The 23,822-nt window shown below is 42.3% G+C and overlaps 1 protein-coding gene across 2 annotated transcripts in view; it reads right to left on the bottom strand.

Annotated features, from left to right (window-relative positions):
- Positions 1 to 23,822, bottom strand: part of SLC30A7 (solute carrier family 30 member 7) — a 56,705-nt gene that overhangs the window by 6,259 nt on the left and 26,624 nt on the right. For both annotated transcript variants that reach the window (XM_074961240.1, XM_074961239.1), the window contains exons 8-10: positions 22,909 to 23,044; positions 4,751 to 4,841; positions 3,484 to 3,633 (exon numbers count right to left, since the gene is read on the bottom strand). In XM_074961240.1, coding sequence (XP_074817341.1) covers positions 3,484 to 3,633; positions 4,751 to 4,841; positions 22,909 to 23,044 — 377 coding nt within the window. The remainder of the gene's footprint in view (positions 1 to 3,483; positions 3,634 to 4,750; positions 4,842 to 22,908; positions 23,045 to 23,822) is intronic.

Below are 23,822 nucleotides of genomic sequence, written 5' to 3' on the forward strand. Positions count from 1 at the left end.
TTGCTCCGCCATCATTTTATATCAAATAAGGAGTAAATTATTTAAGAGACTATTAACCCTTAAAGTCATGCTGCTAGGCTGCAAAGGTGGTGTGCATAGTTCCTTATGCAGAATCATCTTCAGGAGAAAGATAACAAACATAGTCGGAAGGAGAACACATTGCTGAGAATCAGATTAATGTCAACTAGCCTCTTAGATGGCTACAGTAATGGAAGACAACTTTTAGCGAGCTCAAGATCTACACAAAAAATGCTAAGCTTCCATGCAAATAATCAAAACATCCACTACTGCCTCTCAGAACTTGTCTACATAGGAAGTTATACCAGTATAGTTAAACTGCTATGGTCACCGTATGGACACTTATGCTGGAATAAGAGTAGCTTTTTGCTGTTTAGCTTAAACTACTTCCAAAATGGCATAAACTAAACCAGAAAAAGCCATATTTACTCTGGAATAAGAATGTCCACACAGGGTGTTATAGCAGTTTAAACTGATACCTTACCTTACACTGGTACGACACATGTAGACAAGCCCTCAGTCAAGGATGTGCCATACTCTAGAATAAACCTGAGAACTGGAATCACTTGACTTGAGTCTTTAGGAACAGAACCACACTCGAGAAAATGTAATATGTCTGGGTCCCTGAAGTGTATAGGACTTTGTTTCAGCAGTAATATATACAGACGCTCCCCGGGTTACACAAGACCCGACTTATGCAAATTTGCACTTACGGAAAAAGTTCTATAAGCTAGGAATAGGAGGTTTTTTTGTTGGGTTGGGGTTTTTTGGCGTAACTTTTGGGTATACATTTCCGACTTACGCAAAATTCGAGTTACGCAAGGCTTTCCGGAATGGAACGATTGCTTAAGTCAGGGAGTGTCTATATTGAACATCCGAGCTCACTTTGACTAACCTGCCAATTACAACTTTAAGAACTATGATCTCCGGTACTGCTCAAAAAATGCTTGCTCCACCTACTACCACATATCAAAGGGAAGGAAGATGTATCCTTTATCCTAAGTCCATTTGATACCAACCCCTAGAGTGAACATATAGAATAGGTGACGTCTTGCTAGCAAAAAAGTCTTTTTCACTGGAGATTCAAGAGATTTGAGATGACAAAATAATTACAAGTCTGTCCATCCAAACAGACTGCCCCCACAGCCAAGCTAACCTTCCCAAGAACTGGCCCTCCCACATATGTAAGCCGTCTCCAGACTGAACTATTCAACCTATTAGCTGTTTTAACTGACCAAGGCAATTCCTGTTTTCCTCACTGACATTATAAATATTTGGGCTCAAATAAAACTCCCTTCCTTCGGCATCTTGTCTCTCTATTGATGATCTCCTTGAAGTTAATCCTAGGTCTATGGGATAATCAGTTCATTATCATGTAATGTTGTGTCACATATTGAATATCACCATTTTAGTAACAATCTGACAATATTTTATTAAACCTCCAATAGTTAGAAAACAGGGCAAGAAAAAAGTATGCAACAACTGAAAGGTAAATTAAGTTTGAAGCCCATGTATAAAAGGTTTCATCCCTTACTATTTACCTAGGTATTTATATGCTGCTCTCTCCCTCTCCCCACTATCACGGTGCTTCTGAGTGCATCGCAAGGATTTAAGACTAGACATTACAACAATCCCTTACTTTCTTCAAGCCTTGTAACAGAAGTAACTTGGTTAGTTTACAGCTTTGTTTTCAAAGGTGCACGTGTGTTCACTGCACACAACTTTTTTTTTTGCAGAAAAGCTTAAGCCAAATAAATGAGTTTTGCATTAAGTTTCACATCAGGATTGCGTTTTCTGCCACCATGACTAGTTATGCATCTAAGTGCAAGTTGGTGAACCAAAAATCTGAGGGCAGATGCCCTTTACTGTGAGATATGTTCAGAGAAAGCAAGTTCTTGGAAGCATTCCCATCTTCCTGTCTGCATCACCTCAGTCTTGCACAGGGTCAACGTTTGGAATTAAAGCCTCCCTTTAATGCAGATGCACTGTGCATTCTTAAGTAAAACAGTGTGGACACAAATAAGTACATGTAAGTTCCTATCTGAACTCTTCAAACAATGCTACTCGAATTTGATGAATTCTAGAATAGAGTTAACTCTGGGGAATATGGACAGGCAGAGGCCAATTCAGAGCTGAACTGATGCTACTCATCATCTACAATCTAAGAATTTCCTGTGTTGGAGAGGCACAGGTATCTGAAGGAAGGTATTCCTCCAACGGACCAAACATAGGATGGCTCTTAGTCTGACAGTGATACATGGGATGTCTATCCAGAAACATCATCAAGAAGTCAAAAACAGGACACAAGCCTGGATTCTTTGGAAGCTACAGAACAGAGAGGGATAAGTATGTTGGCTTTTATTCATAAAATATGCAAAAGATTTCCTTTTTTTGGAGAAAACTTCCTATTTCATTAGAGTGAAATCAGGGAAGGGGAAACGTTGGAACTCTATATTATTTCAACTGCCCTGATATTTACCATTTTTAGAACTGAATGGTATACAGCACCTTGTAACACTTGAGCGTCAGATCCTGGTCAAGGTAAGATGTCTTGTGACTTAGAGATTAGATACAACAAGGTGAAATGTAGCTTGTTAGAGTAAATGCAGCAGATACCATTAATTTTTTTTTTTAAACTGTGGCATCATTTGTTACGGACTTCAGGTATTAGCTATAGACAGCCAACTGAATCTCATTGCCTTTCCTTTTAATGTGTTAGTTAGTGATAGAAAACTGGCTTTGGTTGTTGATTTTTCTTCCTTTAACAAGAGAATATCAATTTCTAATGAAGTGCCCATGTGGTCTGTATTGATTTTGGCAGTCTAAGCTCAGCTGGAACCACTTTTACCACACAGTTGAAGATACAGAAGTTATTTCTTAGCCTAAGAAAAGAGGAAATGCAATGATCTCAAACCAGCATATGGTAATGGTTGGTAAATGTTGACTTTAGTGGCTACCACCGCCTGGAAGTTGCTAAAAGGCAACAAAGCATGCAGAAAATGTGGCTTCTTAGAGCAACAGAAGTGAATGCCAATACAGAGGCATCACAGTGGATGCAGAAGTAGGGTTAGTCTCTGTGGTCAGACATCTTATCTAGAAAGCCTCATCTGTTTTCTTGGTCCCTGGTATGTCAACATAAGGCTTCAATGCACCTCTAAGACTACAGCATTCTGATGTCATGTCTCCCTTTAAGAGGCAGTAAAGAGACTGATGAAGAGGAATGAGCCACATATATTGAACAGGTTTCGGTTTAACCATTCTGCTTCTGGTAGCTGGAGTTAATCATAAGTTTAACAACAACAGTATTTGGTTTGGTGTTAAAGACAGAACACAGAACTGTTACTTTTATAAATATTTTGTTGCTCCACTTTTATTTTTACATCCATGTTTTCTCTATCACACACATACCATGGTATCCAAGCATGCTACTGTATTCCGAGTTTCTAACAAGTAAGGCAGACATACCTGAGTAAAAATATTGTGAGTTTGGCTTAGAATCCACTTGGCGTCAGCATCAGGAGCTACAAATAGTTTCAAGGTCCCTATGTAAACATCACTACAAAGGGTCCAGAAGTGTGGATCATGTAAACTGTAAACTCCTTGCAACTGCTGAACCTAAAATACCAATGACAGACATTTCAAAAATGATTTCTGAAAAAAAAATACATTACTACACACTATGCTTTCCTTTATAGCAAATAGCCAATAGAAATGTCAGCCATAAAGTACTCATCTTCACAAGAGCATTTAGTGAGGTCTCATTTAAATTAGTACTTTTTGTCTTCAAAGGCATAAGAAGGAGGAGAGTTAAGTGGAAAGGTTCTATTACATATCCACACAACTGCTGCACTAGGCTACAGCTGTATTATACATTCCCTTCACTGGAACCTGGTGTTTGTTCTTCACTCCTTTCTAAAAACAGTTTTGTTTGAGGCAAGGAAGGCGGCACATGTACAGTTGTTTCGGGGTGTGCAAGATGCACCCAATTCTCATCTCAACCAGGAATTCTTTTTGTGAGATGTTTAGTGCTACACAGCAATCCCATAAACCACTGGGGGGAAAAAAACAAGGACACTTCTTTGGTACATGCATCATGCTAGCATTCCATAAGAGACATGAAATGTATGCAACACATATAATACTGTATAGCTATCAGGGACACAATTCCAAATGCAAACTATGTTTTTAATATGCCTCACCACTTCTTACGAAAAGTAAAGGTAACTGCTCTAGAGGGGGAGAGAAAAATTCTCCTTTTTCTATTCAAAGGATCTTCAGCAATGGCTGCTGAACATCAGTTCAGAACTGGAGAACGAGCAAATTCTACAGACAAAGAACCAACTGGTCTTCTTGTGACATTTCCATTATACTGCTCTCTAATATGCACATTAGGCTTACACCACTTTTTTTTTTTTTTTTTAAATATATCGTGTCAAAGGTTTTGAGATCTATTCCAAGCCAAAAGTGTATACTGTGAAGGTTAGGTTAGGACTACAGAATATGTAGAATTTGTGACTTCAGATGGTCAAATCCAGGTTTTTTGTTATTCTTTTGAGCATTTCCAGATAAGCATTCATTCATATGTATGTGTTTAGGATAGATTTAAGGAATCCTCTGTGGATTTACTGTTAGGAAAACATTCCAAAACACCCCCTAGAAGTCCAAACATACGTTGCTTATTCATTTAATAGTTAAGTCTTATGCAAAAATGTCCTGAACTGGAACAGCTCACCCTCTGATAGCACTGAGGCAGGGCAATTTCCAGGGAAGGCGGAGTTCGCTGCATTAAGATTCCAATGGACTCTCTTAAAAGTGGAACAACACTAGAAAGAAAGAAAGAACGAACAGTTAATTACAGCCACATCTTCAAAGGATGCAGAATACAACAGCATTACCACCACTTTCTAATAGAATAAGTAAAATCAGTCAGGATGTATGAGACAATACACTGGGGAGAAAGCATTATTACAGATTCACCAGAGTGGGGAAAAAAACGTTACCAGAGTGGGGAAAAAACGTTACAATGACATCACAGTAATACAAAAGCATGAATCTTTATCGCTCAGGCATTTTCTATAAAGACTGTCAAGCAAGAGTAACAGTTTCATTTTGTGGGATTTAGGATGGAATCTTGAAACTATGTTCTAAAACATAGGGAAGAAAAATCATATGGTAAAGTGTAGTTTAGAACCAAGATCAGTTTCAAACAGCAATTATAATAACCATAAAAATGTGCAAGAAAAGTTAAATCATTCTTGCTTTTGTCTCTGGCTTGAGACATATTTTTCTTATGAACTAAGATGGGGGCAGGGGAGGACACCATAAAACAAAATGAGCATGAACCAGTCCAGCCAGAACAAAACGATTTGTCAAGAACAGCCAGCTTAGCAAATTCTTGATGTTAACAAAATGTGGGGGCCTCATCCAAGCCCAAGCAGTGAACATTTGGAAGCAATTTGAGGTTCCTTCCTGGCTGTCTACTCTAGTGCAAGGAGCAAAGAAGGAGCATTGTGCCAGCTAGGACAGAGAGGATTCACACACAGAACAAGTTTTACAATTCACAAGTTTTACAAATTCACTCCTCATGAGCTAATGCAATAAGTTCACAAGCTCTTAAAATACATCACCTTACTGCATACACCAAGAATAAAAGTACCCTGAACACCATCTTAAAACTACTACACCCTTTTGGCTTAGTGTAGCATAATGAAACTTCACAGGATGAAAAGTAGTTTGATCTTGTACAATGTATATATATTTCAGCTTACATTTAAAACAGACTGCACTTGTAAACCACCTGACACGCTCTGACAGTAGGATCAGCAATATCTGAAACTGGAAACGAGATGCCAACACCAGTACAATAATTGGAATAAAAGTATTGTTTCCGAGTGTCACAATCAGAGGAGTGATGGGATGAATGTAATCAGAGGGAATTTAGAATGAATCAGGAAAGATTTTGTAAGAGTGAGATCAATTAGACCATTTGCCAAAAGAAATTGTGGAAGCCTTATTTAAAGCCAAACGAAGCACTGGAGACACATTGTAGAGAAAATTCTGTATTGGCACAGGGGATGGACAAGATGATCTCATGGGTCTTTGCCATTGCTAATTTGTTAGTCTGTGGTAAGTTTAAACAGTGATGTGTCACGTCTTTCAGACAGTTTGAGCTATAAGAGTACAGGAACTAAGCTGTTCCTGACAATGGACCCCTATATTGTGTGTGTCACAAACATCACTTTTCAAGTGAGAACAGGCATCCCTGAATGGATTTGAAGTTAACCTGAATTATAATTCATAAATTTACTTCCTGGTATGTGACCTTTTACAGTACTGTGCAGTATAGGGATACAACTTGAATACCAGCTTATTGAGAACTCTACATTTCACAGCGACGTGCTTTGTCAGTATTTTAACATAAGGCTCCGACACCTAAAGCTTTAGATAAACCACAGGGACCAGGACTGCACATTCTTTCATAGAGGAGGGCAAGAGGGCCTATTAGCTGGTCTTCCTATTTAAACAGAAGTGTCTTCCTCAGCCAGAGAAGGAGGCAATACCAGTCATCAAAACATATGAAACTGAACTTTGCTGGAAATATTTATGACTTCCTGGAAAAATATAACTATTGATAGCATAAAATGGTATTTAACTTGTGTCATTTGAAATTGGGAGTGGAGGTGAAGTGTCTGTAGAAGGTCTGGGTGTATCTACCCTCTTGAGAGTCTGAAAATTTTTGTCATTTGGTGCAAATTAGTCCATTCTAAAGGTTGGGTTTGGCTAGTCCGTATGGCTGGATCAAACCAATTTTTAAACATGGTGCACACTGGACAAAGGAAACACCCTGTTAGAAAGCAATTTAGCAGAAGCTATCTTTAAACCACGGTTGCTTAACTCTGCTGGGACCCCAGTGTAGACAGGATTTAAGAGATTGGACATTTCTAAAGTTTTGTAATTATGAGTCCCCAAAGATAGTGTGTGAAGCATCCCCTTGACAGATAATAAATCCAGTTGTAGCAACACTTAACACAAAAAGAACTATCTTCCCAACCTCAACTCTTACACAAGTAAGGGACTGAAAAATGAAGAGATTTCAAAGGATGAATGGGAAAAAGATGACCCCACTATCTTCCCAGCACATGCAGTGTGACCGGAAAGTCTTACTGAAAAGCAAAAAGCCATCCCAGAAAGGAAACGGGAGGAAGAGTTTAACGACAGAATCTCACCCCTGTGAGGAGACTTGCGTTTTCATTACTTGTATTTGTGAAATGGTCCTAACAAGGCTTTGAAACAGACATGTAACTAGATAGTTTTAGGCAGTAATACATTTCACACCTTTGCCTGCTGCCTACCTAGACAGAATTTTCTGCAAAGCAGCACTGCATTTATTAAAAGCCCAACCACATAACCAATACAGCTGTGTCAAGGAACCTGGTTACTATGTTGTTTCAGTCTGTAGTGTACAATGGAGCTGAAAAATGTTCTATAATCAAGCTAATGTCTTACCCTCCATGTCCCTCTAGTGTGGTCACTGAACTTAGGCTAAGAATATAGCTTAGTTATGGAACAGTGTTGAAACAGACCAGGGACAATATAAGCTCATCTACACTGCACTGCTGATTACGGGCTGTGAACTGTAGTGTACCCTACTGTGTTGTGCTCTAACTACCCCACATAGATCCTGCTGGCATGAACTAAAAACTATCCTGTTCGCACTAACATAGTACTGTTGGAAATGGGACTACATCAAGGTGAGTTAGGTACCTTTTAGTTCGACCCAGCAGGGTCTACACAGGGAATTTAAAGAGCGCAATAGGTTAGGATGCTCTACAGTTCACAACCCTTTAGTCCAGACTGTGGTGCCATGTAGACAAGCCTTATGTTGAGACTGGGTTCCCTGACTCAAGACATATCTGTAGTGCAGAAAGTTGCATTGTGAAAGTCATCTTTGCAGCAGAAAGTGACAGCTATTATTTCAGATAAGTGAAAGTTCTGATTTGGCAGAAAGCCAGCTGTGATAAAGTGGGGGGGGGGGGTTTCAGAATATTTTGTATGCATATTGTGCATGCCTCCATTTCCCCTATGTACCGCAAGTTTAACTAGGGGAAGGGGAAAAAGGTGTTTCTTTGCAGAAGAATCCAAAGATCCAGATAGGCCCTGGGTCCTGACAATTGCCTGGTGATTTGCTACCAAGTAACTGCCGACCCTGGCCCTCTGCAGGAAGCCAGCCGGTGGGGCCAGCTATAGAACAAAGAGCAAGTCAGGAGGAGACCAGGTGACCCTGTTAGCCTGGGAAAAGGAACAAAAGACTAAGAAGGGGCCAAGGGGGTAGCTACATGTGGGCCATGGTCTGCTGGAAGCAGGGATGCTGAGGGTCTGAGAGAGCGCACCCTGGGTTCCAGTCAGCCCCAGAGGGACTTGGCTGTTTTCTGTTCTCCATGCTAACCTAAGGGCTCCCTATGCTGTATTCCAGACATTTAACAAATCCTTCTGTTTTACATCACTGTCTCAGAGTCACTCTAGCTTAAAGAGGTCAGGGTTCCATTACTCCCTTGGGGTGTGCAAGGCTTCCCCTGGAGATCCAATTCGAATGGACTCACTGAGGGGAGCTCACAGACTGAAGGCTCGGAGGTGCGGTCCCAGGAGTGTGGTGAAGCCAAGTGGCTTACCCCAGTGAGCGGGAGTAACCCTCAAGGAGGGTTGTCACACTGAAGGGGTTCCACCAGCCATGTGAAAGCACCACCATATGTGTGGTTCCATGATACCAGTATTAGCCTCTAAAAGTGAGAGAATCCAGAGTTTAGGGCCAGTGATTTTCCATCGCCCCCCCCCCACACACACACACAGAGTAAGTTTTAAACAAACAATACTGTACACAGCAATGATTGTGAAGCTTGGTTGAGGTGGTGGAGTCAGAGGGTGGGATATTTCCCAGGGAATGCCTTACTGCTAAATGATGAACTAGCACTCGGCTGAGCCCTCAAGGGTTAACACGTTGTTAATGTAGCCTCATACTCTACAAGGCAGCAGGAATGGAGGGAGGAGACACAGCATGGCAGAGAGAGACAGACACACACCATGTGGGGGGGTGGGAGGGGCGGAGAAGGAGAGACATGCACATTGCCTCTTTAAGTACACTGACCCTACTCTAAGTACACTGCCTTTTTAAAAAAAAAAAAAAGGAGTACTTGTGGCACCTTAGAGACTAACCAATTTATCTGAGCATAAGCTTTCGTGAGCTACAGCTCACTTCATCGGATGCATTCTGTGGAAAGTGTAGAAGATCTTTTTATATACACACAAAGCATGAAAAAATACCTCCTCCCACCCCACTCTCCTGCTGGTAATAGCTTATCTAAAGTGATCACTCTCCTTACAATGTGTATGATAATCAAGTTGGGCCATTTCCAGCACAAATCCAGGTTCTCTCACACACACCCCCCCCCCCAAACACACACAAACCCACTCCACAAGTACTCCTTTTCTTTTTGCGAATACAGACTAACACAGCTGTTACTCTGAAACCTGCCTTTTTAAGTAGATCAGAAGTTGAGACAGCAGCTACTGCCAGCATGCTCCCTCAGTCCTGAACCCTGTCATGTCCCCATCCCCCCGCTCTGTGGAGATGGGGGGCAGGAGTGTGTGTGGGGGGGAACGACACCCTGACATTAGCGCCCCCCCCCACAGCAAGCAGGAGTCTCCCAGGAGCAGCTCTAAGGCAGAGAGCAGGAGCAGTACATCGCAGTGGGGGGAGGGACAGCTGAACTGGCCTGCACTTGATAGCCTGCTGAGCAGCTGCTGCACAGGGAACTTAGCAGACCGGGGAGCTGATAGGGGGGCTGCCGGTCCACCCTGGTTCCAATTCCCCACCAGCTAGCTGCAACAGGCTGCTCTTCCTGCAAGCAGTGGACAAGGCAGGCGGCTGCCAAACAACATTATAAGGGAGCATTGCACAACTTTAAATGAGCATGTTCCCTAATTGATCAGCAACATAACGAAACAACATTAACCGGGACAACATTAAGTGAGCAGTTACTAGAAAGCATTGAGATTGTGTTGACTATATGCTTGTGAGAGTACAATTACTTTCTGGGCCAACCCATCAGGAATGAGGGTAGAGAATATAAGAGGGTAAAAAGTAGAGTTTGGCCAAACATCCCTAATATTTTGATATTTTCCACAGTTTTTTTAGTCAGTCATGGTGGGGCTTGAAATTCTTAGGCTTTTCTCTCATGAGGTAGCTCATGCACTAGAACTTCCGTTCGCTATTAGTTCTTGATGGCAACAGACTGAGAAGGAAAGCAAACAGCATGGAAGCCTCCTGGGGAACAAGCCACAGTGTACTCTTAAGCATTCTTGCTTAAGCACACTCTGCAAACAATGCAACTAACAGAAGATGCAATTTCCATAGTGACCACCTCTGGGAATAGAAAGAGTTGAGGCAACCATGTCACACTACTGGATAGTGTAACGGAGCTGTAAAGCAGCACTAACTAAGCAAGAGATAGGGCCTGAACCTGCTGCCTGAAAAGAACAGTTACATAAATGTCCAAATGTGTGTAGATCGTGCAGAAGCAGCAAGCAGTGAAGCACATCGCACTCTCAGATACAGAGGAAGTGAAAGGTGTTAAAAGGATCAAACAGAAAACAACGTATGAGATATTTACAAGATCAAAACACCGTTTGTGGCTAACAAGATTTGGTCAATAATCTAAATGTACCAAAGATTCGCCAGATTAAACAGTGATCTAGTTTTCTGCTTCACTGTCAAATATTGATTTAATTATTTGTAGAGTTTCATCACACATTTCTAAAAACACCTGAGCTCAGACTGCATTACTGTTTATGGCATTGTCAGTGTTGGTGCAGTTGCATCATTCTTGGAAAAGAAGTGAGTGTTTTTAGAATAGACAGCCTTGGACAGCAAGAATGAAAAAAAATATAGGCAAAACACTGCATAATCAGACACTTTATTTACACCACAAACAGGAAGTTAGATTAAGGCTGTCAGCAATTTAAATACTAAAGGAAACTTGTGACAGTCTGCTGAAGGCAAACAATCCCTGCTGAGTTTCAGGGACCAACTCTGGTCTGTTCTTCACATAAACCCTGGTCTTAAAAATCTAAATTCAGATTTCAAAATCATTTCCTTCCAGCAGCTAACCCTTTTCATTTGCAGTATCAACAAACTTACAACTGCACAAATATTTCTGTATTTTTTTTACCTTTAAAGTTTTGAAAAAAAGAGGGTTGATGACTTTGTCTAGATGATGAGTTTTACTTATATTGCCAGGTACCACAATTAAGCTAATTAAATTTGTGAATAAGTTTTTCCTTCTTGTGCTTATTCCACTTATCTTACAGCACTGTTAATATCCATCCATCTTGGATTCCTTTTGTGGGGCAGGTTTTGGCTTTGTAGTGACAAAGCTTACTAAGGCACTGAAACTCAGGCACTGTACAGCTGCCACAGTTCTGACCCGTAAGTATAGACAAGATCAAGCTGGGATCAAGCTGCACTGAGCTAATTTGAAGCTTTCCCCTGTACTTTTAAATGGGCCAACCTCAATTAGCTTAATCTATGCAACCCCCTGCTCGTCCTTTTTACACAATTCAGGGTGGCTCCAGTACAGCTATACCATTTGCTGGCTGGCCATCCCGATGGCTGAGTAGTTGGGGGCCGTTCAAGCTCTTTTGCCTTCTCTTCACTAGGAAAAATTAGTTTAAAAACTCAAGTTAGCAGAAGTAACGCGCTACTGCAGTAGAAATCATAAAATCCAAGTGTCAGATCCTATGTTTATCAAGGCAATGGATGCAATTTAACAACTGTGGCCCATAATAGATAGTACTGCAAATGGTTTAGGACACTTGCTTCAAAATTTTCTCTCTCAACATCAGTGAAAGCAGATCTTTGCAAGCACCGCTAAGGGCCATCTGCTCAAAATTCCATACCAAACATAATCTTGGGTTTAATAAAAAAATTTGGTAATTTTTTTTCTTGATTTTAATCATATAGTTAAACAATGTGATTAAGTTTTGCCATTGTAATAACTGTTCAGTTATATATGTAAATTGGTTACGTTTTTCCAAACCTGAAGAAGAGCTCTGTGAAGCTCGAAAGCTCATCTCTTTCACCAACAGAAGCTGGTCCAATAAAAGATCTCACCCACCCTGTCTCTCTCATATATGTAACCTTCAATTTAAATGGGGTTTCATAAGTCTACATTTATAATACTACTTCTTCCTCCATAGCTGATTTGTACCATTTCATGACCAACCAGTTTCAGTTCTTACCTAAAAAAGAGGGGGGTGGAAGGGAGGAGGGAAAAAAATGAAAGCGTAATCCACTGGAAAGAACTTCTCTGGTAAATTAAGTGTTTGTACCCATTCAGTCACTGCAATTAAATGCCTTGTTTCTTTGACTGCTTAATATGCAGTCCATGTGCTTTCCCAGATCCAGTACCGTATTTAGTATATGGTATCTTGCTGTAATCGCTGTAGCTTTGAAAGTGGTTTCTAGGAGACCTCTTGCTTTATGTTATTGTCATATTTTTCTGTTGATTAATTCTATACAGCTGCTTGACCACACTGTTTGGTATTAAAATTGCTTCAACATTTTGGAATATTTGTTGCCTGAGACTACAAAATACACAGTTTTTATATTTCCACAACTTAAAGTAGTTAAGGACCTGCACAATAATTTGTGGTTTCTGAAACCCATTAAATTTAAGTGGATCCATGCAGGAAGACCAGAAGATAGTTTGAATACCAGGAAACTTAAGAGGTACTATAATGTTCAAGCTTGAGAACAATTTCAGATAGGGTATTTGCTACATATTTTAAAAACAAGACCATTTTAATCTAGACATTTTCTGTTTAATCTTGTGAACAGATGCTGTCGGGGGTGGAGGAGTAGAAAAAAGTTAAATCTTTGTTTTCATTAAATAGTAAGACCAGCAGAATTAACCCTCAGTTCCTGAGCAGCATGTACTGCAATGCTCACTGCATGGTCCCTTCAATCCACCAGCCTTGTTAGTGAGCAAACAATTCAGATTCATGAACATCTCACTCTCTTTTGAGGGAAAACCACTATCTTGGCAGCAAAATAAATGCGCTCTAAGCTCCCAGACATATCTTGATAGTATACTATCATTAACTACATGTGAGAGGAAGTACAACAGTTTTGACAACACTGTTTGACAACTTGGCAAATCTCATGAGATAGGCAAAAGATCCGAGTGGCCCAAGAGTAAGATGGATATGGATCTGTCCACATTACAGAATAAGCTGTGTTTTTCATATTAAAGTTTAATATGATCTCCACAACCCCCATGAAATTGGCTTTGAACAGCTTGGCCACTCACATGGAAGGAGCTAAACTGTGTTAAACAATTTTCAAAAACATGTACCAGAATCTATGCAATCAGGTAATACATGCACAAACACAGTTTAGGGAGAATCTGTATTTCAGTATTCTAATGAGTTTTAGAACATTCCCAAAGCTGTGAACAGGGCCAAGGTTGGAGAGGATATGCCAGAGGTCCCACTATGATCAGGAATGTCTAAGGGTGAGAAGGGGTTCCTGATGTCAAATCAGATCAGCTACTTACAGCATCTTTACTCAAAACTGGTCTTCTATGAAGCAGAGGATTGAGAAAAACTGCAGAATGTAGACAACTTTCCTAATTGAGAATGCACACCGCCACACCCACCCGTTTGGCAAGGCACCAGAAAAATTCATCAATGGAGAATGGACAACTTTTGCTGACAAGTAACAGTATTAGTACAATGAAGTTTACAGGGTCAGTTTTATCCCTGCAGCCAAACAGTTGAACAGCAAGAGTGAAAGAAGTCTCCCTCCTTCTACCTTCTTTCCCCAAGCCTCTGCTTCTCCATGTTTCAGAGCAAAAGGGAAAGTTGGGCTATGTCTTCACTCCCCAAAAATGCAAAATAAACACTAGCATTAGTTATCTCACAGAAAAATCCTAGTGGAGACAAGACACTGGTAGTTTTTATACCTATGTAATTTGGTGAGGTCAACATCATTCCCCCCCCCACCACACACACACACACACGGGGGGGGGGAGCCTCTCCTAGCTACACGGGGTAAAAATTACCAGCATTTCAACTCCACTAGGATTCTAAAGTGAGATAACTAATTCTACAGTGAGGTAACTAATGTGATTAGTTATTAGTGATCTTGCTGTCAAAACATACCTTTTTTGGGGTGAAGAATCTTAGGCTGTGTCTTTAAGGTAGATGACTGTGCTTATTTCTACAATAAAATTAACCCCTCTTGAGTTAGCCTCTCTCAAGTGAGAGCAACTACACAGAAACCACATTCAACCTGCACATAGTGATTGTGTTGGCAGGTGCCTCACACCATAACCAACCAACTCGAGTTGAGAATACTACCACACCTGAATTAAGAGCTTGTGCGTATGATTCAAAGTAGGAGCAACACTCAAGTTATAGAACGCTAGTTAACTCTGCAATGAAGACAAGCTTAATTTCACTGCAGCTCATGATTTTCTTGAGTCTTGCACTATGCCATTGTGGAAAGCTGTGAGCAGAGCAGAGGTATGTAGGTCATTAATAGAAAGGGAACAAGAGATTGCTCCAAAAGCTACATCAATGAGAGCTGTTCACACTGGTACCAGGATTCCCTAACATTAAGTGAAAAAAATCTAAATTGAAGTGGACATTTAATCCAAATCAGTTGCTCACCCACAGAGGAAATGCATCAGCCAGTAGTAGGGAGATTAACATCTTATTTGAAAAAGATAGTGTCTTTGAGCATACTGTTCCTTTTCCGCCTACAATTTGTTTCAATTAACCCACTGCTATATTGTCTAAACAGATTAGCACATCTTCATTGGAACAGACTGTCCTCCTTTTCAGAATGAATGGGTATCGTACAGTATGTCTGGACTCCTTTCTGGTTTTGGGTGAACGTAGCTGCACTGAGAGGTAGGGTGGGTAAGATATAAACAATTTACATAAGCCAAAACAGCAAACCAAGACCACCAAATATTCCAGCAACAGATGCAACTTCTAACCCAAACCCTAAAACAGTTTCACTTCAGAGGTGAGAGTTAATTGCATATATACAGTTGAACTCTTACCCTATAGACATAAGAATGAAAGGGAAAAAAACATTAACTAAAACTGATTGCCATCAAGAATCAAAATGTGATAATCATCATTTATTATGCTGTAGGTTCTTTACAAGGTTTGAACTTTCGTTTTTCACATCTGCCTTAGCTTTCACTTCGATTCTTGAGCAGTTCCCTCCTAAAAAGCAGCATACTATAAAAAGACATTTCCCTATGCAAAGCCCCTCACTATAGTCTTAAAGAGCACCACATTGCTATCACTTTTTTCAACACCACCTCAAGAAGTTAACATGAAGTCCTGTTTAAAGACAGGAAATCAAAAACTGCTTTAACAGTGAAAGTGCACAAGATAGGCACACTCTTCACTTTACAATTCACACCTTTTTCTGACACTTCCACCCTCTGCAAACTGTGTATTCCCCTGCAAACTTTTTGGTTTAAGCTCTATTTGTTATTCAAAGCCTTGTTATTCCTCTACTTTGAATGTCCTTCTAGAGTAAGCACTTTTACACGTTACTTTAAAACCACATGAAAATGTGCAGCGCAATATATTGCCACGATGTGGAAGTTGTCAGGTTGTTACACAATAAAGCTCCATTATGTTGCTCAGATGTTCATGGCATTACACTGGCATCAAGCCAAAGCAACATGACAGTGCAATTTGATGTCAACTGTGCTTCAAAATAAAATGATTTGGGGAACCACTTTTAAAAAAGGAGTGCTTATGTTTCCCAGTTTTTTTGTTCTTCCAATCTAAACATCCATAAGTTGTGTTGTCATCTACAACACTGCATCAAAACACTTATAAAAAGTTGTATATGGTCAAGCAACAAGTTTTGTGGTCTCAATGACTCTGTCTTGAGGGGCAAAAAGAGTGTATTTTTCTATTGTATTAGCTCAAGCTGATGGAAAACCCTCAATAAATATGCATGCTAACACATCTGAAGTCATGTTCCAACCTAGGTTTGATCGAGGGCTCCCCAGTAGGCTACAACATGGTTTGTTAATATAGTGGCAAAAACATACATTTTATAGGGGCTTTTCAACAGTATTAGGCCAACCTGCTTGACTGACCGAACTTGACTGAAATACATGCCCCTTTTGCCCAACAAGACATACCTTATGGGCATACACATCCAAAAGATTTTAAATTTGTAATGCTGAAAAAAGTAATTTATTCCCACTATCATGGACAGTAGAAATCGAAGTTTGGGTTACATGATGAAGGGGATTTCAGGATCATACCTCATGTAGTAAATCAGTTTTATAAAGTTACTGATGCATGTGCTGAGTTGAAATGGGAATTGTAAATCAGATGACAAGTGTTTAGTCTTAAAATGGTAATTTGCATGAGCACAGGGACGGGGGCCAGAGAATTCAGGACTCAAGTATAGGCTGTGCCTCATAATTAAGGCATTTTCCCCCCATTTCCTTGGAATTTGTCAGTTTATTCTAAACTAAAAAAATACGTAAAAATAGGTAAAGACCAAAATAGAAGGGCAGTGTGGGTGGAGGAGAAGGCTGCTCAGCATTCACAACATACTGGTCAGGTGGTCTCAGCTGCCAGGGTCTTGCTCCCTGTCCCTCTTGCTCCCCACTGCTCAAAGAAAGCAGACAGTGCCACACTGAAGAGCCAGGAGGGGTGCACAGTGGTGAGCTGGAGCCGGTTCACTGGAACCGGTTGTTAAATTTAGAAGCCCTTTTAGAACCGGCTGTCCCACGAGGGACAACCGGTTCTAAAAGGGCTTCTAAATTTAACAAACGGCCAAAAATGGTGCCTTAGGCGCCAACTCCGTGGGTGCTCCGGGGCTGGAGCACCCACGGGGAAAATTTGGTGGGTGCAGAGCACTCACCAGCAGCTCCACGCCCGGCCCCAGCTCACCTCCGCCGCCTCCTCCTCCCCTGAACATGCCGCCCTGCTCTGCTTCTCCACCCTCCCCCTCCAGTTTCCCACGAATCAGCTGTTCATGCGGGAAGCCCGGGGGCGGGGCGGGGGGGAGGCTGAGAAGCAAGCAGCAGCTTTGCGCTCAGGCCCAGGGAGGTGGAGGCGGAGCGGAGGAGAGCTGCGGGGGGGCGGGCAAGGAGGGTCGCCCGTGCTGCAGCAGGTAACCCGGGGGGGGGGGGGGGGGGTGGCATAGGGGAACCACTCCCCACCCCAGCTCACCTCCGCCTCCCTGGGCCTGAGCGCGAAGCTGCCGCCTGCTTCTCAGCCCTCCCAGGCTTCCCGCGCAAACAGCTGATTCACAGGAAACCGGGGGGGGGGGTGTCGTGGAGAAGCAGAGCAGGGCGGCGCATTCAGGGGAGGAGGCAGAGGTGAAGCTGGGGCCAGGTGGGGAGCTGCCGAGCACCCACCAAATTTTCCCCATGGGTGCTCCAGCCCCGGAGCACCCATGGTGTCAGCGCCTAAGACACCATTTTTGATGTGATCAATGGGGGGAGTGGCCGCTCCCGCAGGGCCCCCCGCCCCAGCTTCGCTACCCCGCCCCTAGGAGCCAGAGGGACCTGCCAGATGCTTCCTGGGAGCTGCCCCAGATAAGCACTACCAGGACTCCCCACCTCGCCCCCAGCAGGTCCCTCTGGCTCTTAGGGGCAGGGTGGGCACCCACTACGGTGGCCTACAAGACCCTCCTGCCCAGTTCAGTCAGAGGACAGGGGAGGGAGGTGGATGGGGCAGGCATCCTTTGGGGGGGGAGGAGGGGGAGCATCAAGGAACGCGGTGGGTTGGATGGGGCAGGAGTCCCGGGGGGCAGGGGTGGGCCACGACCCCCTCGTGGGGTGAGGAGGGAACCGGTTGTGAAGATTTTGCCAGCTCATCACTGGGTGCACCCCACGAGTATGAACCAATCCCCACTGGAGAGAGCACTTCCTACCCTGGCCCTGCAGGATGGAGCCATCCGGTTCCCCTGCCACTCTGAAGGGCCAGGAGCTAGTACTCATTGGGTGTAGCCTTCTGCTCTGCTTCAGCCTCATCTGCTTCCTCCACAAAGAATTCTCAAGTCCCCCAAAAAATGAAGTTTGGGGCAGGGGTGTTTGGAAGTTACTAAAACCGGAATACCGGCTTTTAAAAATCCAGGATTGTTTTGGAGAAATATCAGTAAATACAGAAAACAAAGTGCCTTACTCATAATACAATGATACTAAATGATACACTAAATTGGGGGGTTTTTTTTGGAAAACCAGATACTCACCGAGACTAGCAAGAATAGGTAAGGTAGAACTCCAACAGGAGTCAAGATAGGTAGATGCAGCTATTGGCTCAAACTATTAAAACTCACAGAGAAGTAGTTTCCCACTCAAATGACCTAAAAGTGATATAGATTAACCAGCACTAACACAAGCACTCTCATCCAGGTCTTCTTAACTGGAACAGAAATGTTTTCACAGTGCTCACGTAATCCTGCCACATTTGACTTTGTTTCTCTAGTGGAGGGGGAGAGAAGTAGGGGGGAAGAGACATTGCTCTTAACTAGTTACTCGGTCTCCATGCATGTGTAGAGAGCAGGGCAGGCGTAATTCAGTTGGAAAGAGAACAGGATGTGGTAGCCACCAGCCCCATGCTCAGAAGCTTTTCTGAAGCTGTATAAAAAAAAATGTTCATAGTAGCAACCCAACCGACTGGTCACACTCTAGGTCCCTCTCTGAGAACTGAGCCAACCAGAGAGCAAGGGGGGGAAGAGGTCAAAAATAGAGTTAAAAACAGTCCTGTGGACTCAGCAGAAGATCGACATAGGACCAAATGATGTGTTACCTGTGTGGGCTGTGTCCAATACCAACAACACGGATACAGGCTGCAGACATCTGCTCACCAGCAACTGAGAGGATCAACCAGCTATTAACCCCAGGGCTGTAATGCTGCTAGCTGTGGCTTTGAAGAGCCAAGTGGCACACGTTGCATACATACACACAGGCTATAACACTTTTTGGTGGCTATGCAAATACTGTAGCTGATTTCCATCTTGCCCCTTAAAACTTTTCATTTAAGTATTTAATTGGCCATCTTTTTTCTTCTCTTTGCTCTGTATGTCTCAGTCTAGCCCAGTTAGGCCAACAAGCTACATCCACCTACTTAAAGTAGGTCTACACAACAGACTATACTAGCATAACTATGGCACAGAATAGAATATCAGGGTTGGAAGGGACCTCAGGAGGTCATCTAGTCCAATCCCCTGCTCAAAGCAGGACCAATCCCCAATATTTGCCCCAGATCCCTAAATGGCCCCCTCAAGGATTGAACTCATAACCCTGGGTTTAGCAGGCCAATGCTCAAACCACTGAGCTATCCCTCCCCTCGCATAGCCCTGTAGCTTGGACACAGCCTACACTAACCAGTGTTTTTTTTCCACAAACTGCCTAAAGGGCGTTAGCCCTCTTCTGTCAATACAGCTGTGTCTATACTGGAGTTCATATTGGCATATCTACACTGGTGAAAGGTGTGGTTTTCTCACCCCCCTGACTGACATAGCTATGCCAACACAGCTGCACCTACATTGAGGGTTATGTTTGTAGAAGAGGGCTTCTGTTACTATAGCTAACTCCATTCAGATAGATGGTGTCCTGTACAACCATTGTCAGCATATGTTGTGTCCATGGCTATGTCTACATTGCAGAAGCTACAATGATGCTGCAGTGTCTGTAGCACAGATGCAGCAATGGAAAGTGTATCCTGTCCTCTCCTCCCGCCCATCGCTGTAGTTAATTCACCTCTCCAAGAATTCTGCTGTCAACATAGGTGCATCTACACCTGGGATTAGGTCATCTTAACTATGTCACTCAGGGGCATGAATTTTTCACACCCCTGAGCAATGTAGCTAGGTTGATTTAAATTTTAGGTATAGACCAGGCCCATGCTATAGGGCTATGCCAGAATAGGTATGCAGGTATAGTGTTCATAGTGGAGACATAACACACTGTACTAGATCAGAGATGGCCAAACTTACTGACCCTCCAAGCCACATACGACAATCTTCAGAAGTTTGAGAGCCGGGGCACACCTACCCAAGCCCCGGCTGGTGCACCCTGCAGGGCTGAAGCCCCGAGACCCTCCTCCTCGCTGGACAGAAGCTCCTACCTCACCACCCCACTGCAAGGCAGAGGTCCTGAGCTCCCTCCCTAAACCCCCCCAGTCTGGTAGGTGGAGAATAGGGGGGCTTGCAAGCCACGCTTTAATGGTGAAAGAGCCGCATGTGGCTTGCAAGCCACAGTTTGGCCACCCCATACTAGATGCTGAACACCTAGTTAGACATGGTTATGGTTACAATTTAGTCATGGATTCCATGACTTTACTGGACCTCTATGGCTGAAGTCAGGGCTGGAGGTGGAACTGTACGCCCCTGCCCTCCGACGGCGTTTGGAGCTGTGGCTGTGCCCCCTCCCCCCAGCTGCAACTGTGATTGTGCACCTGTGGCTGGGGTTGGAACCGGGACTGCGTGCCCCTGTCCCGCAGCTGCGGCCACCTCTGGAGCAGGGGCTGTGTGCCCCCACTGTGGCTGCGACAGCTGGAGCCACCGCTGTCCCCCACCCCCGCCATGGAAGGGGCTTGGCCTGTCAGTCCCGTCTCCCCCGCCCCCCCCACCCCCAAATCATCACCATGGGACTTCAGCTGTCATTATTCCTGCCCTACCTAACCCTGTCCCCCGGTTATTTTGACTAAAAGTCAGACAGGTCACAGGCTCCCATGAATTTTTGTTTATTGCCCGTGACCTGTCACAGTTATTTTTAGTACAAGTAATGAAATCTTAACCTCAAACATGGTCCCTACCCCAAAAGAGTTTAAAGTCATTTGAAACCAGATGCAAAAGTGTGAAACAAAATGAAGCAAAAGATTATGCAGTTACACAGAAGGGAGAAACTGAAGCTGACCTTTCTCCTATAAAAAAAAATAAATAAGATCAGTTATTCTTTACTGCACACAACCTAGCATCATTGAATGGCTGATTTCTTGTAATCATGATTGCAGAAGTGAGTCCTGAGGAGAAGAGAATGGCGTTACAGATTAATTCAGGAAGAGAGTATCACACATCTCACTGACCAGGTCCCCAGCAAAAGCACCAGAGGCTTGGTTTCCAACTTCAGATTTTTCATTATATGAAAAGGCATTTAATCTGTCCCTGCTGCAAAAGGCTAGACTGGCCAAGACTGAAACACAAGCTGCTTTATGCCGAGGATGTGGCCAATTAGTGGCCAACCTGGGCAGTGCAAAGACCCCAGAATGATCCTGGGCAAGCAAAGTAATATTTAAAGCAGCCTCTCACAAAGACCAACACAACCCTGCCAACTGCTCCATTTTTTTTCCTATGTAAGCATTATGTCACCTTGAACAGGTCTCCAGCCCTTTTATCACATGCTACAACAGCCTGGAAATTCTCTTATCTAAATAGGACATACTATTCCTATGCCCACAACATAAACTGATATAATCTCTACTAAAGTAGCAGCAAACAGCTTCCAATATCCAAAGAATGTCATTTATTGTCCCCTCATTCCCACTCCACTTAAATGGTATTTTTTGCTTTGCTTTGTGCACAGTGCTAAAGTTAAGCCCACGCATTAGTCTCCACAGGACTGGACCCTAAAAACCACAGAATACTAGTCTACAAAAATCATAGCATTGCACTAAGCTTCCACTTTAGCTGTATCTTTTTCCTATTGGTCAACTTGAATTTTCTTAGTTATATTGTATTTTAGCAGTTTCATTTGTACAATTGCTTAGTTAAACTTATTAAATAATTTAGCTAGTGTTGATAAAAGGAGAAAATAATAAGTATACTGTTATAATGTCTGTGTATTGCATGGGTATTAATAAATGCAGCCAAAATAGAACAGTTTATTAAAATTTACTATTATAAATTGTTTTAGGCATCCCTGAAAAGTTAATGCTTAAAACATACTATCCGCCAGTCTCAAAGATACCACAGGAGAGTCACATCAGACTGCCGCCAAATACTGCCATGTATTACCATATATGGTAATAGTACCCAAGTACAGCTGCAGCCATTCAAATACTGGATAACACCTGCCTGTTAAACACTAGAAATGCTCTGTTATAGTGGTTGTCTGAAGCTGAAATACTCTGCCCTCTACCATCATTGAAGACATTACCAGAAGAGTGCCACTGAAAACTCTGGTTTCAATTAACTTCTATTTACAATCATTTCAGTAAACAGCAGTAATGGGGAACTATATGGCACTTCACCATCTTCTACTATTGCATGCCTCAACTTTTTAAATGACCCAGCATGTGCTATTTAAAAGAGTATCCACAAAGCCTAAGGAATATAAATACAAAAGGGTGAAGCAACATTCTCTGATGAGCGTGAAAGTTTAATTCAGCAAGGACCAGGCCACATCTTGTACCAGCAAGCTGCACCCCACTACACTAAGCTATTCTGCTCCACTTCCTAGTATAGTACATCAGCTTATATTATCATGTACTGCACAAAGGGAGAGAAGCGTTTTACAACATGGATCAGAACAATATATTTGTAGCGCTAGTCTAATAAAACAAAGAGATGCAGATTTTATGTAGCAGCAGTGGCGATTGCTGAAAAAGATAAAGATGATTCAAGCAAGAAAAACCAGAACAGGTACAAAGAATGGAAAAAACCACCAAAGAGAGGAAACGGTTTATTTTAGAGCAAAAGATTCACTGTCAAGACACAACATTGTAATTTTGTTTTTAAAAACAGACCTACCCCTGTTTTTAGGCTTGTGATTCAAACAACATAACAGGGGTCACTGAATGTTTTATTATTTAGTCATTTGTATCAACGCTTACCTTATTCCTATAAGTAGAGCTATGAGCATTGAACAGATAGGATCTGCTATCATTAGACCATAGTTCTGCATCAGTATAGCTGATATGATTACACCAACACTTCCAAGAGTGTCTGCGACAACGTGTAAAAATACACCTACAAAAGAGCATTAAAAAAAATCAAAACACTTAAAAACCAAAAGCCCTTAAAAAAGTTGGTGGAAACATTTTGATGAGAACTCTTAAAAGCAGACAACAACATGAACTGTGCTAGCAAATCTGATGTTGATTTAAAGGGCTTCCTGTAAGTCAGCACAGAATTAGGTCCTATACCCTGAAGAGTAGCTAAGGCATTCAGAGAAACTCTTTTTTAATGTGGCCATGCCATGGAATATTCTTGACTACCACCATCAACTGAACTGGTGACTAAATGTCAGAATAGATTTAACCAGTTAGAAGTCCTTCATCCAATGGCTAGGCCATAATACAGCAGATGAGTCAAATCTCTACCCGGTGATCCATAAGCAACATTTCTACTCGAGGAGATAAAAAGTTTTCCTAGCAGGAGCTCTGCAAAGCTTTGCGAGATATTTATGTTTTACAAGTTACATATTCACTGTCAATACAAATTAAAAATATTTCTTGCATTAATAAATTATGATTATATGTGGGCAAATATAGCTTTAGGTTAAAACAGTTGAGAGCCAACTCTTTGTAGCAAGCCAAAGATAAGCCTGTGGAGCTCTCTGCTGGCAATTATTGGTACAGTCACAGTTCATCAGCTGCTGTTAAAATAAGTAATTTTTCACAGCTTGAAGTATTTCACCCATAAACAACTAGCCAGACTAAAAAGAAAAAAGATTTGTATTTGACTAAGAAAAACATTTTCAACAGAATTAAAATCTCAAGCTAGTTTTTAAATTGTTTGCATAAGG

This window comes from Natator depressus, chromosome 8 (genome assembly GCF_965152275.1).
Source record: "Natator depressus isolate rNatDep1 chromosome 8, rNatDep2.hap1, whole genome shotgun sequence".
Lineage (NCBI taxonomy): Eukaryota > Metazoa > Chordata > Testudines > Cheloniidae > Natator > Natator depressus.